This window comes from Berghia stephanieae, chromosome 3, assembly GCF_034508935.2.
Source record: "Berghia stephanieae isolate SIO BIC M18660-M18661 chromosome 3, UCSD_Bste_1.3, whole genome shotgun sequence".
NCBI classification, from domain to species: Eukaryota; Metazoa; Mollusca; class Gastropoda; order Nudibranchia; family Aeolidiidae; genus Berghia; species Berghia stephanieae.
In genome coordinates, this window is record NC_088362.1 from 14,253,792 (window position 1) to 14,271,858 (window position 18,067).

The 18,067-nt window shown below is 35.1% G+C and overlaps 1 protein-coding gene across 1 annotated transcript in view; it reads right to left on the reverse strand.

Moving 5' to 3' along the window:
- LOC144967183 (nitric oxide synthase-like) overlaps positions 1-18,067 on the reverse strand; it is a 227,093-nt gene that overhangs the window by 22,660 nt on the left and 186,366 nt on the right. Inside the window, exons 14-20 of the mRNA XM_078904115.1 lie at positions 16,142-16,243; positions 14,177-14,371; positions 11,987-12,084; positions 9,949-10,093; positions 7,732-7,836; positions 5,570-5,622; positions 4,276-4,407 (exon numbers count right to left, since the gene is read on the reverse strand). Of these exons, the coding sequence (XP_078760241.1) occupies positions 4,276-4,407; positions 5,570-5,622; positions 7,732-7,836; positions 9,949-10,093; positions 11,987-12,084; positions 14,177-14,371; positions 16,142-16,243 (830 nt within the window). The remainder of the gene's footprint in view (positions 1-4,275; positions 4,408-5,569; positions 5,623-7,731; positions 7,837-9,948; positions 10,094-11,986; positions 12,085-14,176; positions 14,372-16,141; positions 16,244-18,067) is intronic.

Consider the following 18,067-nt stretch of genomic DNA (forward strand, 5'->3'; position numbering starts at 1 on the left):
TAATGAGCTTTTCCGAAAAGGCAGAGTTGCATTTGATGACAGCCCCCCGCCCATTTCCGAGGCAACATAAATCCAAAGGAAATTGAATGAAGAAAATTATACAAAAGTAGATGAGTCAGGATTTACCGGGTCCAACAAGGAAGTAGATTTAAACTCCATGTGAGCTTTTTCAAATAGCGCAATATCCACAAAAATAAACCAAAAAAACCCCCTTGAGATTATATATATATATATATATATATATATATATATATATATATATATAATAATATATTACATATGGGGGGTGTATAAGTAGGTATAATGTGTTTGTGTCGTGGAGTCTGTTATTTGATATGTGCTCACATTATAAACCAACTTTTGCACCCCCCCCCCTTTCTCTCTCTCTCTCTCTCTCTCTCTCTCTTCTCTCTCTCTCTCTCTCTCTCTATATATATATATATATATATATATTATATATATATATATAATATATAATAGATTTTGACCAAGACATGACCCCTGTTAGGCGAATTACATTTTTTTCTGACAGAGACAATGCCGTTTAATTGCAGGTACTCAGTTTACATCTGAGTACGATGACAGAATTATGAATGTGACTAAAATACTTTTTAAAGGACTCCACTATGCGCCGCTCAGAGCGGGACTCGAACCCAAGACATTCCGATCCGAAAGGCGAGTGTCGGACCACAAGACCTTGTAGTCGGTACGAACGAGAGAAAAGAAGTCGATTTAAGGGCAGCAGCTTCTTATGGTTCTCAAACTACTATGTCATGACGATCGACCCAATCAGCAAAGTCCGGTCCGCATTCGTGCACTGTCGCGAACCCGCCCGGTAGCATCAGCAAAATGAACTCCACAACACAGTGTCACGTTTTTATAGCTATAAAAAAAACATTTTTTCTTTAAATTGTGTAATTTACAAACGAAAGGTGGATGATAAAAGTGCTGCTTGGATCGTAAGGAATTTGAAGATTTTCCTACGGTTGGTAAGGACAGGGTTAAGAATCGCTGAAATAGGAAAAAAAGCAACATACTATTTCTAATTTTGCCACTGGCTGCTTACACAAAAATTACTCGTGTGGTTTTATGTCAAAAGATCCAATAAAAAATAATGTGATATTGAATGTTAGCTTCAATTTGATATACGAAAACAGATAAAATGGAATGAAACAATACAGGCAAATGAGACAATGTGACTACCACATTATCTCATTCGTCTGTAGTGTTTCATTTACGCTTTTTTTTGTTGATAAAGGTGAGACCTGAAACGTCCATTTTATCTGTTTTCGTTTATTAAATTAATTGAAGCGTACATTCAATTTCACATTGTTATTTATTTATTTCTTCGAGCTTCGAGCAGCAACATTTACATTTCAAAAGATCCCAAACCTAACTCTTGTCAAATTCAGAAAGACATCCCAAAAACTTGTTTGGTTGAGGGATTTTCCTCCTCCGGACAGTTCCCAAAATGGCTTTGGAAATGTTGTTTATTTACAACATCGATACAGAGCCCAAATTATCAAATTCGTCTTGATGTATATATAGGAAGGTTGTTGTGATGATGATGATGATGATGATGATAATGATGATGATGATGATGATGATGATGATGATGATGATGATGATGATGATGATGATGAAAGATGATGATGATGATGATGATGATGATGATGTTATGTTGAATGTTGGTTATTTTATTTTTTTTTTTTACGATAACTACTATGTTACTAGAGTGCATCTTGTGCGAGTGTGTCTATGTCAATATTGTATTGTTATAAATGTGTAACCAAATGCAAATTGCCACTTTTTGGGGGACAATAAAGATATATTATTATTATTATTATTATTATTATTATTATTATTATTATTATTATTATTATTATTATTATTATTATTATTATTATTATTATTATTATTATATACTACTGAACTCTGAAAAGAAAAAAAAAACACGCATTTAAAATTTTGGCCAGAATAGTCGTCCTTCAAATATTTATCGATTTAAATGATCCTCATCTCAACAGAAACTCTGAAACCGGCGACTTCACGAAGTCCCAGGTTTGAAATCTTTGGCAAGATGAGGGCCATTTCAACAGATCGATATTTGAAGACCGAGTTTTCTGTCAAAAATTTGAAATATGTGGGCTTTTTTTTTTCAAAGAGCAGTATGGAAAAACATCAATAGCTTATTCAAAGCCCAACAACTGAAACTGGTATAATTTCGATATGAAATCAATACTAAGATTTAAATATAAAGGTATAATGGTCGAAAATATTAGATTTTATTTGTTTCTGTATTTTTTGCTTTTTAGTTTTTTGTTGTTTTTTTTTTGTTTTTTTTGTTATTTGTTTTGTTTTTTTATTGTTATAGGATTTTTAGGGGGGGGGGGGAAGAGGGGGGAGAGGGAGGAGGGGGAGGAGGGGGGGCTGTTCTCGGTTTTGGGGATGTTTTTGATTTTTAGTTGTTTTTTTTTGTTTTGTTTTGTTTTTTGTTTTTTTGTTTTTTTTTTCTTTTCTTTTCTTTTTCTCTAGATGACACTATAGTCATTCTCCTCAGCCAAATATAAAATTAAAAAATTTCGTATGATATCTTTATAATAATATTCAATTTTAAGCATCTAAATTTCTTCGACATAATATCGCATTGATGCGAGGGGTTACATGTGAACAAATGTGTGTTTGCGGCATTTTAAAATAAAACTTCAAAACTTCAAAATAATGAGATATCATATGATAAACTGTTTGAATAGAAACTTTTGCCAAATCGTGAATTCTGATTATCTGACAAATTGACATCGATTCAACTAATTCTCTCTCTTATCTCGGTTAAAGATTGAAGAGATGATATTATTTTCCCCTCTTTCCGCCCCTCTTTTTAAATGTTAGTTATCTCTTTTGAAGTGGAGGGAGGGGTTGTGGGGGGGGGGAGGTGGGTTGCAGGGTTATTTGTCATGAATATTTTTTTTAATTCTTGAATTTAGTCGTGAGGTTGTATTTGTGTGTTTGTGTGTTTATGTGTGTGCGCATGTGTTTTTGTGTGTGTGGTTGACCAAAAATTAGGGTAAAAAAAAATTACATTTTTGAAATACTTTTCCATCTTTGTATTATTGATTCACAACGAATTTTAATGAGCCACTTAATTTCTTTCCAGCCGATTACAAGAGGAGAACAGGTTGTCTTGGAGTGTTCGCACACTGCCACGAAATCTACAGTGTGAAATATTATTCATCGCCTCAAGACAGTATCCAAGACTAAAATTATAATGTCGTGACATGAAACTTAGAAGCCCCATGCGTAGGCAATGTCAAATTGGTAAACGTATTGATGGTATGAATAGCTTTCAAAGTTTATTGTCTGTCCGTCACAGAGCATTTAAGGGCTAAGGGCTAACCCACACAGGAGACTTGACTCCGACGACCCGGCACTGCCGTCCTCGGTCGTCTTCCGGGTAAAGATGTCGGGCACGGATAAAATACTAAGAATAAAGAGAAGAGCCAGCAGTGACTGGGCAGCTGTGTCTGTTAGATCTGGTGGAAAGTACTTCGCGATAGACTAACGTCCTATCCAAAGGACAGCAAACAATTGCTATTGCCCGTTTCACCGGGATAAACCCCAGATCCATGGGCCTAATAACTCTGATGGACTACTTTTTATTTAGCTTATTAATAAGCCATTTTTTTATAATTGAAAGAGGCCATCTAACACCAAAAGTCAGCTAAACAATCTTACAACACTCACATCCACACAAAAAAATAATCGACTGGTCTGCCTTACTCTGAAATGAATGCGTAATTAACATTTTGGCCAGAAAACTCGTCCTTCAAATATCAATCCATTTAAATAAAATTCATTTCGTCAAAAGATCTTAAACCTGGGACTTCACGAAGGTCTCAGGTTTGAGAGCTTTTGACAAGATGAGGATCATAATATAACCGATCGATATTTGATGAACGGGTTTTCTGGCTAAAATTTGAAATTCGAATTTTGTCTTTTTTTAAACAGAGTACGGCCGTTTTCACTATAACAAAGAAAGTATTGAACTGGAACCCTCAGGGCAGAAGATCATGGGTAAAGCCACCTGGAACATGGAAAAGAATATAAGAAGCTGATATACAGAGAAAAGATAAGACATAGATCGGGTTTTTAAAAAACTAGCTCAGGATAGAGAAGGATGGAATCTGTTTCTCTGTGACCTATACACTGACCCAGGGTGAAAAAGGCAATGATGATGACGGCAGTTTTACATCTAAAAATCTTTAAAAAACTACCAACCTGACATTCCCCATAGGTCCGTTTATAATGTTGAGATCTCCGGGATCCTCTTCTTCATCGCCTTTCTTTTCCTGTTTCTTGTTACTCATACGGATGTACGAGCTATGGCTGTTTGAACCGGCTTTTTCGTCACTGTGAACGATGAAATAAAATAAATAAAATAAAAAATTTAATTAAATTCCCTTTATTTATCCCATAGGAGAAATTTGTCTCAAGGGTCCATTCCAAGGGAAGACTAGAATAACCCAGGTGTCAGCGTTGCAAATTGACCTAGGGTGAGGTGACTTACTCAAGGCCACACAGTGCAACGGCCGGTGATCGAACTCGGTACCTTTCAGGTACGAAGCAAAGACCCTACCACTGAGCCATGCTGCGATCTTTAACAAATGATAGGGGTTCAGATATCCCAGATGATAGAACACCCAACACACGCATAGGACTTCCGAGATCAATTCCAGTGAAGTCGAAATAGGTTTTTCTCTTCACCCCCTCCCAGTCCATCAAGCTCTGATAAGGTAACTGGGTCTATTAGATTTCGAGGAAAGTACTTTGTGCTATAGACTAGCCACCTATCCAAAAAGTAGCCAGCAATTGGTATTATCCTTTTTACTCTATAAAAACCGGGATAAACGCCCGGTTCCTTGGGCCTAATGGCCCCGAAGGACTACTTTTTATATCAAAAATCCATACCAAACACATTTTGCGTGTTTGACTTATCACAAAAGTGCTACAGTCGTTTTTTATCCATTTTTATGTTGTTTGTTTTTTTTTTTTCTTCTGAAACGGGCTTGTGTTGGATTTTCTTTCCTTTTCTTTTACTCTTATGTTTTTATTTTCTTTTTGTTTATATTTCAGTTGATATAATCTATTTATATTTATAAGCAGTAGAACTAGAAACTTGTTCCATGTACTGCAATGGTCACGATTCTGCAATAAATTCACATAAACTTTATTTTAATAGTCGCATTCGTATCCGCAATACTGTGAATGTGTTATTAATGGGCAAATGCAGTGTTCAATAGAAGAGAGAAAAAATAACGTTCTGCGCACATCTTCCAGTTTACATCTTTCCTGCGAACTGGTTGGAGACTACTGACTCTGCCACCGACTGTGCCCCGTAGTTGAGTCCCAACACATAGAAATAGGATATAATAATAATGAGTCTTCGGATAAAAAGTACAAATTAGGGAACGAGTTTTGAACTCGAAGAAAGGAAGGTGGGATGTCATGACTTCAGCTTCCCGTTGACTAAAATATTATCATGTTCTTCGTGTAGATATATAAGATGACTTACCCGTTATCTCCTTGGGCAGACTTTTTCATGTCATAAAGGCATTTGGAGAAAGCCTGTCGATTAGAAGTATATTTTGAAAAATGTACACAGTGGAACATTGGTATATCGGGCTGTTTTGTTGAAATAATCTTTGCATACATTCAAAGCATATATTCATTTACAATTCAATGATCTAAAAATTGAAGTGTTGTCTTGAGATCTATTTATTGCAATATATGCTAGGATTATGCAAGTTTTATTCTACTTCTAAGTATATTTCTTAGCCTTTTTCGTTAGTCTTTATACGATGGTTATTCATGTAATATATAATGCTAAAACCGCTTATTTTATGGATTAAAATCGGCCTACAAAATAAGCTGAAACAATGTAGACGTCTAGATAGATTTAAGTTTATTAATAAAAATATGAAAAGATGTGTGTTCAATTTGATCAGTTCATTGCTGTGAAAAAAATCGATTCTGATTAATCTTGATACATAATGATTAGTTAGTGCGCATAAATAATTTCAAGGTCAAACTTTTCAAATCTTTATTTCAACTTTTCTAAAGACGCATCGCTCTATATGAATGATGGATAATTTGATTCTTTTATTGGATATAACAAGATCTGAATTATTTAAGGATCATCTTGAAAAGATTCTTGCAATGTACTGCAATTCAAAACTTGTTCCTGATTGTACAGATTCAATATCGCATGGAGATTGGGAATAATTCCAAAACGCAAGAACTCATTAGTCCTTTGATATTATTTCCGATTGAATAAATGGACATTCTGATTAAAATTGATTTTAATATAGATTGATTTTTTAAAAACATTCTATGATTTTTTTCTACAAAAAAGGTTAAATATTAGTCGCAATAGTCAGATTAGACTAGTGATACAATTTTAACTGCACACACACTGCGCTTTGTGGTCTCGTGGTATGGTACTCACCTTCCGACCGTTTGATCCTTTGATCGAATCCTGCAGTGAACTGCTCAAAGTTGAATAATTTTAAAAAAGGCTCTTTACCGGCATTATCTCATCGTACTCATATGAAAATAGAGTACCCGTCTTGTAACAAGGTTACATATGTTGGGGGGGAAAACACATTTCAATAGCGCCTTATATGCGTCCTGTTTCTCCTATATGTTGTTTTTTTTTTTACCGTTGCTTGGAACTCCCTTTAAGCGCTTGGAAATAATAACATTGCAATAGCTCATGATTTTTATTTACTTGTGGCCCTTTAAACATGCTATATAAATGCATAATGAGAAATATATGGTATAGAGTGGCACCTTATGAAAACAAGATAATAATATTTTTTTAAAAAAGAACACAGCGTCGGAAAGCCAAACTTGGGATTCAAACATAATAGTGCTACTGCTCACCGATCTCTATCTCTCTAGCCAGGCGGTGGGAGTCGTAGATTTTAGATCCTATGTTTGACTATCTGACATCGTTGTCGATTAACCCTCTCCTTACCAACTGTAGGAAAATCGTCACATTTTTTACGACACAAACGGTATTTTTCTTATACAGATTTAGTTTCCGAAATCACAAAATATTAATTAAGAACAATCTTCATAATATTTAGAATAACTTGTGTAGTTTTGAAATCTTGTTTTCATCAACAAGATGAAGTGTCGTATGTACTTATTACTTTTAAATGTGTGTTTAATAATTCAATGCCTGTATTAGGTCCATATTAAATTTCAGTAAAAATCTCGGCAATAGTCGGTAAGGAGAGAGTATTCATCTGGCATTTCTCTTTACCTCACACTTCTCATTATTGATAAGATAATGTAAATGTTGCTGCTCGAAGCTCGAAGAAATAAATAATAATGTGAAATTGATTGTAAGCTTCAATTTAATTACAAAAACAGATCAAATGAACGTTTCGGGTTTCCCCTTTATCAACAAAAAAGGATGAGTGAAACACCACAGATGAATGACATAATGTGGAAGTGACGTATTTAACATCTTAACTACGCCACTTCCACATTATTTCATTCATCTGTGGTTTTTCATTCATCCTGTTTTGTTGATAAAGGGGAAACCCGAAACGTTCATTTGATCTGTTTTTATAATTAAATTGAAGCTTACAATCAATTTCACATTATTATTTATTCTTGATAATATAACGATTATGATTATCACGTGATGTCATGCTGCACACGTACCTCTCCGTTCTCCGGGGGATCTCCGTTACCGAATGTGCTGGTGACGATTAGCACCAAGGACTCGTGCTCCAATGACAGAACGTCATAGTCCTCCATGCACATCACCTACACGGGTATAGAATGAATGAATGAGTGAAGATGACGTCACACAGATTTTTGTTATTGTTTTTGTCTTTTAACACCACTAATTCATACTGTCCTCAATAGAGACCTAAAACGCTTTCAAAATAACAAAGAATTAAAATCAAAGTAAGACATGAAATTAGCATCCACAGCAAAAGACCGTGAACTGTGGAAGGAAATGACACAGATTATTAGAGAGGCAGCCGAGGCGTCCAGATCGGATGATTAGGATGCGAAAGGCCTTAAGTCAGTCAGTTAAGTCAATTAATTATTAGATCTCATTAAAGTCCCTCTCGCAGACTATAGGCACATAGATAATCACGCCTCTCGGACAGTCGTCATAATGTAAACAATGGCAGTGATTGGTAAACGAACTACACAGGTTTTACTATCGATCGTATATGTCTAAGTAAAATACTCACTATTCTACCACTTGATCAATAGAACCAGCACAGAAAACTATGTGTAAACATAAACGTTTATAATATGATAGGGAAAATCGTGTGATAAGTTTAAGTAGTCACCCATCTGGCGGTATAAAATCAACTACAATGTTCAGAGAGAGGTCAATGTCATTCACGTAACAGTTTATAAACAACAGACCATGCTTGTCCGACCACGTTTTAAGGTGTGTCACAAATTCCATGTTTTGATTGGTTAAAAATCTACTGGTTAATTAGGCGAATGAATTTGTCATAGAGTATGCCCCTTAGTAGTGTCCAACACAGTGAAAATTATTAAGGGGACAACAGAGTTGGAAACACTATTGTTCAGAGCTTGATGGTTTCAACGAGTGAACAAAACTCACACAAAAAAATCACCAAATTCATTAAAACAACGAACAACAACACTAAGAAACCAGTCCCATTTGGATAGCTCTTCGTTATTATTACTTGTTCACCAATCAAGGGATTGAAAATACACTTCTCATTTATAGTTATATGAGCTTAGTTTAGTGACTTTTGCGCTCTTGCTACAATTTATGCTCAATTTAAAAAAAAAAAGGTTTGTGTCGCGAAGTTTATTTAACTAGAATTTCGAAATTTATATTTTGTTTATATGTCCCGTTTTAAAGATTAAAGAGCATTATTTATCGTTTCTATGTTCACTTTCATTTCGTATACAAGCCACATCCATCCAATCGCCGAACGAGCTGAACTCTGTAGTTGCGTATCTAATGCAAACAATGCAGTAATAATAATAATATGAGGGATATTTCATGCTGAGTGAACTGTGACATCGCATTCTCTTAACCTTGTCACTTTCATCAAAGACTTTATGAATACCAATAGTTAAAAATAATATAAAATAAATAAATAAATAAATAAATAATAATAATAATAATAATAATAATAATAATAATAATAATAATAATAATAATAATAATAATAATAATATGATGATGATGATGATGATGATGATGATGATGATGATGATGATGATGATGATGATGATGATGATGATGATGATAATAATAATAATAATAATAATAATAATAATAATAATAATAATAATAACACAATTAATTATAGAACTGTAGTCATTAAGACCCATTGTCATAACATCATTTAGTATTGATTTCGCCAAACAATTTCGCCAATCTAATTCTACACATTGTTTATACTTGTGATGATAAAATAATCCCTATCCGTGTGTAGGAATTTGGTAGCTCGCCAGATAATGTTTGTTATTTTTAGACACTTTTGAAAGATGAGGATGGCGGTTTTGCTTCATTTATCTTTCTGGGGAGAAGGAGCGAGCGTCGGGCGGTATTGTTTATATTTTGCTTTTAGTGGACTATTTTTTTTGTGTTTTTAACTTTTATCATTTCTGTTTTTTTGGTGTTTTTGTTCTTGTTGTTGGTGGTTTTTTATTTGGTTACTTTTCTTTTCTTCTGTGTTTTAGTTGGGTTTTTTTTTTTTTTTGTTTGTTTTTTTTGGTTTAATGTTTTGTTTTGTTTGTTTGTTTTTTACATTTATTTTTTTTCAACGCTGGTAACACTTATAGTTCACCTGAACAACAGAAAATATTTGATATCGAACAATTCCATGAATTAATATTCTTTAAGACCAAATTGAACAACCCATCACTCACCTTAGCGTCAAATGCGTGCTTGAAGATTTCACACAGCGTATTGGCAAACCTCTCAGATTTGCCTGTCTCAGTAGCGTACAGGATGGTACATTTGACTCGCCGGGCAAGTGCCTTGCCCATCAGCTTGGCGGAGAACTTGACGGCTCTGAAAATGGAATCGAGGAAAGTATGGTAGTGTGCACATTAAAAATTAGGGCTAATTTATTTTTAATGAGATTTTTTATATACGCAATATCCACTAAACGTACTCAAAGCGCTTTACAGGGGGTCGCTGTAGGACGAGACGATATTACAAAAAAAATTTTCGGACCACAAAGCCACACAAATCGACCAAGAGCAGTTTTATTTCGAGTTGGTTTATCTGCTAAAAATTGATCATTTGTTGAATGACACAACCAGTCGAATGGTGAAAAGGTTTGAACTGAGATATTGTCAAGTTTAGATAGAGGGTCAATTTTGATCAAAAATGAGTTCTTGTCATAAATGATTAAATCAACCCTTTCTGTACATCTTCGGGAAATATCAAAGCCTAATTTTACTTCTAAATATTTTTACAACTAGTCAAATTGAAAAAGTATGAAATTTGAGAAAAGTTGCTGGATACCTTTCCCATACATCTGACCATAACTTCATGAAAAATCAGCTGATTTACTTCAAATAAATATTAAAATACTCTACGGAGTAAATAATTCTTTCAGAAAATGCAAAAACAAAATGCAAATCCTAAATTTTCACCTTCCGACTGGTTATGCCATGCACTGACACATATGTTATAGTGAAAGAAAAAATGAGACGGGTTGCATTAAGTTATTTCTTGCCAAAAATGTCTTTTGTTTTTCAACTGTAAAGATAACTACAATTTTCAAGCCTGATCCTTTATCTTGTTCGCCTCGACATCATTTTAGATGGGTCACCTATGTGACCAGACGTATCAAACCGGTATTATGTCGGGATGAAATTAATCCTGAAAATCCCATGCAAGACCAAATTCACTAGAATAACCAAATTTAAACTTTTCACCGTTTTCACTCATTTTAATACAGGATATTAATTTCAGCTTAATTCCAGCTTTTAGTTTTAAAATCCAGTTTTATATAACACTTGCTAACCATGACATACTGTAATGAATTAAGGCGATGCATCTAAGTCAGGTCTCTATAACCCATTGTCAATGAGTGTCACGTTCTAGGTGAGAGCAGTGTCCGTTGCAGAGTGGTATAATCTCTGCATTGGTAGTGGAGGCATTAGATTTGACAGAGTCTTCGTGAACTGAAATTTCCCTATAAAAATACCACGATACAACCTTAGGCGATGACCACCAAAATCAAAATGATCAGGGTATTGTATTAAATATCATAACCAGCTGGATTATTTTTTCTTGAGCTATATTAACCAGACACTATATCATAAATGATCGCCATCCTCCACGCCTCCCCTCTTTTGACTTAATTAATTGCGCACCTTTTATAAATATATATTATTGTTCTATATTTATTCGTGCTTCCTTACAAAGGAGCATATCTACTATTTCCTGCCCATCAAAGTTTTTGTTTATTCACCTTAACAACGCCACTACCACATTATCTCATTCGTCTGTAACGTTTCATTCATCCTGTTTTGTTGATAAAGGGAAAACCCAAAACGTCCATGTTATCTGTTTTCTTATATTAAATTGAAAATTACATTCAATTTCACATTGTTATTTATATTGTTGATTAATTTTAAGGGAAGTGCCGGCCTATAAGTTATAAAGGCTACGATTTGACAAAAGTCTATCCCAAATGAGTGGCTTTGAGCAAGTCACCTCACACTTGTTTACTCGGGGTGTAGAAGTTTTGAAGCAACTCAGAAAAAAACAACAACAACCTTCTATTGATAAAAAAATTGATTAAGGAAACGAAAAAGCAGACAAAAAGGCAAACTAAGATATACATAATAACTTGTACGCGAGAAAAATGTTTTCTGATTTAATTTCTACAACAATTTCAGTGTGGTCCCATAAAAAAGATCAGATTTATTGTAATAGAATTATACCAACCTGGCCAGTTCTTTGAAGCCAAACTTTCTCTTCGGTTTATCACCGGTTGCAGCTTTGTTCTTGTCCTTTCTCCACACATGAGTCTTCCATGGTTCATCCTAGGAACGTTGAAAATGATAGTATTGATTAAATACATTTGCTGCATAATTCACTCCCTTGATTGAAGACAATATAAATTATTACAAGGATGAAAGGAACACACTTGACTGTTACTTGAGCGTTCGAAAATGGGAAATGACCGACAAAGAAGAAATAGAGCGTGGCTCAGCGGTACGGTCTTTGCTTCGTACCCAAAAGGTACCTAGTTCGATCACCCGCCGCTGCACTGTGTGGCCTTGAGCAAGTCACCTCACCCTAGCTCAATCTGCGGCGCTGCACTGCGGCTGAAGCCTGGGTTATTCCAGCCTTCCCTTGGAACAGACACTAGAGACAAATCTCCCCTATGAGATGAATAAAGGGAATTCTATTTATTTATTTTTTTAATTAAGAGGAGGATATGGGAGTAGCTGGGCGACACCCTGAGAAAGCCTGTAAATATATTACCAGGAAGACTCTTATTTTGGAACATGCAGGTAACGAGGAAAAGAGGGCGGCCTTAGAACAGTCGAGGGGGACATTGATGGCGAGGCTCGAAACCAGGACCTTCAGATCCGAAAGCGAATGTCATACCACAAGACCACATAGCCGCACAGATGGGAAATGTTAAATCTTAGTTTTTATTTTTATAAGAAATTAAGTTCGTTTTCTTCAATAAACATAAAAACTTAATCATTGTGACAATTACTTCCATTTTGGCGTTTAGATAAATGCGGCATAATAGCTTTATCAAGTGTTAGCTTATAGAAAAAACGAAATTGACGCCATTCAGCTATGTGTTTTTGTTTTTAAACAGCCATTTTGGTGATAATTCTCACCACATTGTATATCAATCAGACTATAAACGTCCAAGGTTACACATAGATGTGTGATTGTGGTGGTGCGTTATATCTAACTGGCGGATGTTGTGAGTATTTTACATAAACGCATAGCATAGCATCAGTAGGCCTGTGGTTATAACTAGGGAAATAATGGTCCGTAGGGAATTTAATTTCATTCTGGCTGTTAAAGAGTGAACGTAATTCTGCATGAGAACGTTTAGAAATAGTGATTTTCTTTGATTCTAGGCTGTTGTTGGTGGAGTCGATTACGAGGGTTCGGAGAGGAGGGGGGGGGGGGGAAGAGAGACGAGAGCTGTATAAAAATGAGAACACTATAATGAGAGGCATGGCCAATAACAGTAGTAATAATAATAATAATAATAATAATAATAATAATAATAATAATAATAATAATAATAATAATAATAATAATAATATAGGCGTTTGAAGCTCATGTCAAAATGTACAACTTGAGGTCGATTCCATTTCAAGAATATAATATTACAATTGCCATATTGTTTTGAAAACGATAAAAATCTCTCTCTCTCTCTCTCTCTCTCTCTCTCTCTCTCTCTCTCTCTCTCTCTCTCTCTCCCTCTCTCTCTCTCTCTTCTTTCTTTCTTTCTTTCTCTATTTCTCTCTGCATTTTAGCAATCTGATTTTAATACAATCGTAATAGCTCAACGATTGATCAATGGCAATGTTTATCTTCGAAGGGATACTGATATGCTCATTAAAATAAATGGAGAGCAGAAATTATGGGGTTTTATAGTGGGGTGTCTGTCCTGTAATGCTTGATTTTTATTTGAATTTGTTCTTATTTTATGTTGTTTTTTTCCCCCATTTCTTTTTGCGGAGAGAGGTTATATGAGGAGGGGGGGGGGGGGTGGAGGAATTTGCCTTGAGCCTAGAGCTATAAATTTACAAAAATAAAGGAACACATGGTGATAATATTTTGTTTTCCATTCTGCTTATTTTGACCTGTTTGGTTATGCAGTTAGATCGGTAAGCCCTTTTTCTGACATATGCCATAACAAACACGTCTTGCAGTCTTTGCTTATGTTCCATATAATGGTGTAATACGCTAACACATTATTCAAGTAATATGTAGCCCATCGCCCCAGTTTCGCCTTACTTTGTACATTAGCATCTCTTGGCTGAACACAACCATAGTGGAGCCATTCATCGGAGACACCCATCCGTACCCAATCCGAAGGACATCCACCATCTATATCACGTGAGAGGTCACGTGTTTCCTAATTTGATTACTTACCTGGTATTCGTATGATGGCTTGAGGTTGTACATGAGCATTTCCTGATGGAACACTTCCATGATGGACCCACTCATCGGAGGCACCACCCAAACCCAATCTGCAGGACACCCGCCACGGAGCTTCTGCTCATTCTCAAGATGCTTCATGAATGACTCGCTGGCCGAATGGTGATCTGTAATTGTTACTGTCTGACTCTGGAGATCAGTTGGGAAAGAAGGAGAATACATGTCCTTAACGCTAGCAAAATAGGCTAGGGTATGGATGGCATTGACTCAATGCAGAAACAAAATATGTGTGCGTCCCTGACATAATCAGTCGCATGGTGAACATTTTTGTTTGCGTTTATTGAAAGCATAATGTCTCCTGAGTATTTTAATCTTTATTTGAAGCAAATCGGGTGATTTTTCATGAAGTTGCGGTCATGGGCTAGGGTGTGAAACCCGACGCCTATTATTAAGGTCAGCGTAGCAGTAATACGTCCTGTTTTGAACCCAGAAGATACCAAACTCGTCATAATGTTGTCTGACCTTTAGCAAGTCACCTTATCCACGCTCACTTTGTAACGCTACACTGTAGGAGCTACTGCCTGGGTTATTCTACGTTTACCTAGAAATAGACCCTAAGACAATTATCCCTTAGGAATGAATAAAGGGATTTAAGTTTAATCACTTCGCATACTGAGCCATAGAAATCCAAAGTTTCCAATTTAGGTACATTAGATAGATATTTGATATACAGAAAATAATCCCCCCAAAAGAGATTTATATATAAATGAAGTCACTTGGCAATTTGGTGAATACATAGTCTATTATAAGATAATAAATACTTCCTTCATATTACTAGACTTTGAAGCTTTCATTTTAAGACAATGCAATAAACTGCTTTGATTTATTCTCTCATTCTGGCCACCTGTTTGTGTGCACATGCTGTATTAAATTAGCAATGACTATGAAAAATGTTTTTTTCTCTTTTTGAGGAAAATTTTTGTCTAAAATCCAAGCCCTATCTCCACTGAGTAAAAATGTTTTTGAATTTTTTAAATCCATTCATAAATAAACAAGTTATGCAATTTTAAAGGTGTCATTTATTTGGATGACCCGCAAAGAGGAAAAAAACGCGAAAATATGGGACGCTTTTTCGGCATTTTTTTTCGACCTTTGGTTGTATCTTGCGTATTAAGTAGATTAAAAGATTGAAACTTGAAGAGCAAATTAGGATGGTGTTTTGTAAAATACGGAAAAAGTACTAGTCATATTCATATGAAATTTTACAACCAAAAAGAAGAAATGTTCATGTATTACCTTGTCAGCGACAAAACCTCCACGCCCGGTAGTTTTAGAAATATTTTACTCCAAAGAGTAAAAATCTATTTTTAACGGTCTTCTGGTAATCGCATGAGTTTTGTCGCTTGACATAATCTAAAATGACCTTTTTTCTAACTATGTGCCAACTTTCAGTCATATTCATCGATAAACAGCGTCGTAATTAATTTTTTAAAATAGCGTATACTAAACGGCTTCGTCCCATATTTTGACGCGAATTCGGGCACGTCGTGAGCGAAAAAGAGGCCCTAAGATTTGTGCGGGATAGTCATTGCTATATTATCATGAAAAAATAGCGTGCATATTGATACGAAATAATATTAGGTGAGGTCATGGAGTGGTATAATCAACGTATTATTCTTGAACTCCGACATTTTAAATTTTTCGGACTCGCTCCCAGAGCACCTTCCCAAGGTCAAGCAGCAGCTGTGGGGACTTGCTCGAAAACAAAAACAACATACAATCGCAAGGGTTCAAGAATCTTGGAGATTAAGATAAAGGGAGTAAATTTGACTCATGAGTGATGTTCATTCATGAGTCAGATTTACTCCCTTTATCTTAATCTCCATTTTATTGACTCTTTTAGGCACCTCTATTTATTCAAGAATCCTATATCGTTCCTCCTTTATCCCCCCTTTTTACCTGGAAACTGTGCAAAACAGCAATGTTGACCTCCACCAAAGCTCTATCCTTCCATAAAGAGGCAGCCTTACGAACATCCAGGCCCATTTTATTGGCAACCAACTGGAGTAAAGAAGAATGGAAAAAAAGCAATAGTTAGGTAAAATTAAATGTTAAAATTTCCAAATTCATACGTTGCAACAATGAGAGAACGACTCGATTATTACACACATTATCTATTCTTCTTTCGTGATATCGACAGTATCTTTTTTGGAATTTTTGTCTAAAAAGTTCGCTTTTTTCCCCTATGATGATTCTTCTCTCCCAAGTAGATAGATATCGTGTAACCTGTGGGTTTGCATGAAATAACACTGTCGTTTTGTATCATTATTTTTTTGTAAACTATTGAACATTTTGCTTTAAACATAATCATTGCTATCTCTTTTACTTATTCTAGTCTTATTTATTTATTTATTTATTTATTAATTTATTTATTTATTCATTCATTATATATTTATCTATTTATATATATATTCAGTTTTTGTGTCTATTCCTTTGGTAATTTAATTGCATCTTTTATTTTTTCTTCAACTTTTTTGTCTCTACAAACTAGAACAAATAGAAACAAATCTAATGATTTCCAGCGAAAACAATTCATGACAATCATTAAAACATTCTATCCTACTAAGATTCTTAATAAACAAACTGTTTTCAAGTATATTTTTTTTTAATGCCACAAGTGTGATGTTTGAAGAAGACAGAAATGTCTGCCGAAAAGCCATGGCATTCGACTGAGCAATGAAGCAGGGCTGTCAATAGCCCAGTGGATAGCGCACTTGCTTCACACGCAAAGGGCTCGGGATCGAGATCGATCCCTGGTGGTCAAGTCTAGGTTTTATGTTTAGTTGTTTGTTGTTTTAGAGGGGAGGGTTTATTTGGTTTGGTTTTTGTTGTTTTTTTTTTTATAAATAAGAAAATAAAATTGAGCTTTAAAAAGAGCAATATCAACCAAATATGCTCAAAGCGCTTTTATATCATGTCCAGCCAGATTTGTGATTGGGTAGCTGATTGTGTTAGATTTGGCAGAAAGCACTTTGTATATAGTAACTAGCGTCCTATCGGAAAGGATAGCCAGCAATTGTTATTGTTTCAGCATTGTCCAAACGTTTTAAACCTTTCTGAAACTAATTCTACTATTCTATTGTTGCTGGATCGTTAGTGTTTTGTTAACTTTTCAAATATTTAAGGCAGAGAAACATGAAAAAGAATCGATTCCTTGGGTTTTCCAAGATAATAATAATAATAATAATAATAATAATAATAATAATAATAATAATAATAATAATAATAATAATAATAATAATAATAATAATAATAATAATAATAATAATAATAATAATAATAATAATAATAATAATAATAATAACTTAATATTTGAGTAGTTTTGTTGCGAATGCTACGAAAACGACATTTTGACACAGGCTCATACTATGCTATGTTAAAGTCGTGTAGCTGAAGAAAAATAAACACAGCGACACGATCCTTACTTAAATTGCTAACAATTGTTGATAAGCTTCTGAGATTGTCAACAGCTGCACTAGCCCCGTACTCCTGGCGACAATTTGACGCAAACGAATTTCCAACAGAGTTGGCTTATTGTTGACATACAATATGCCATTAATTCAACAAATTTTATTGGCAAGTGATCAATCATGGTAACCAAATTATTATCTCGATCTATCCACTCAGATGAAGGGAAGGGGGGTTATAGTGTCTGGTGATACCACGTCGTGCAGTTCTCTTTATTCTGTTCTTATGCGCTCTTTTCATCAAAGGACGGACGGACGGATGGATGGATGGACGGACGGACGGACGGACGGGCGGACGGACGGTCGGTCGGACGGACGGTCGGTCGGACGGACGAACGGACGGATGGATGGATGGATG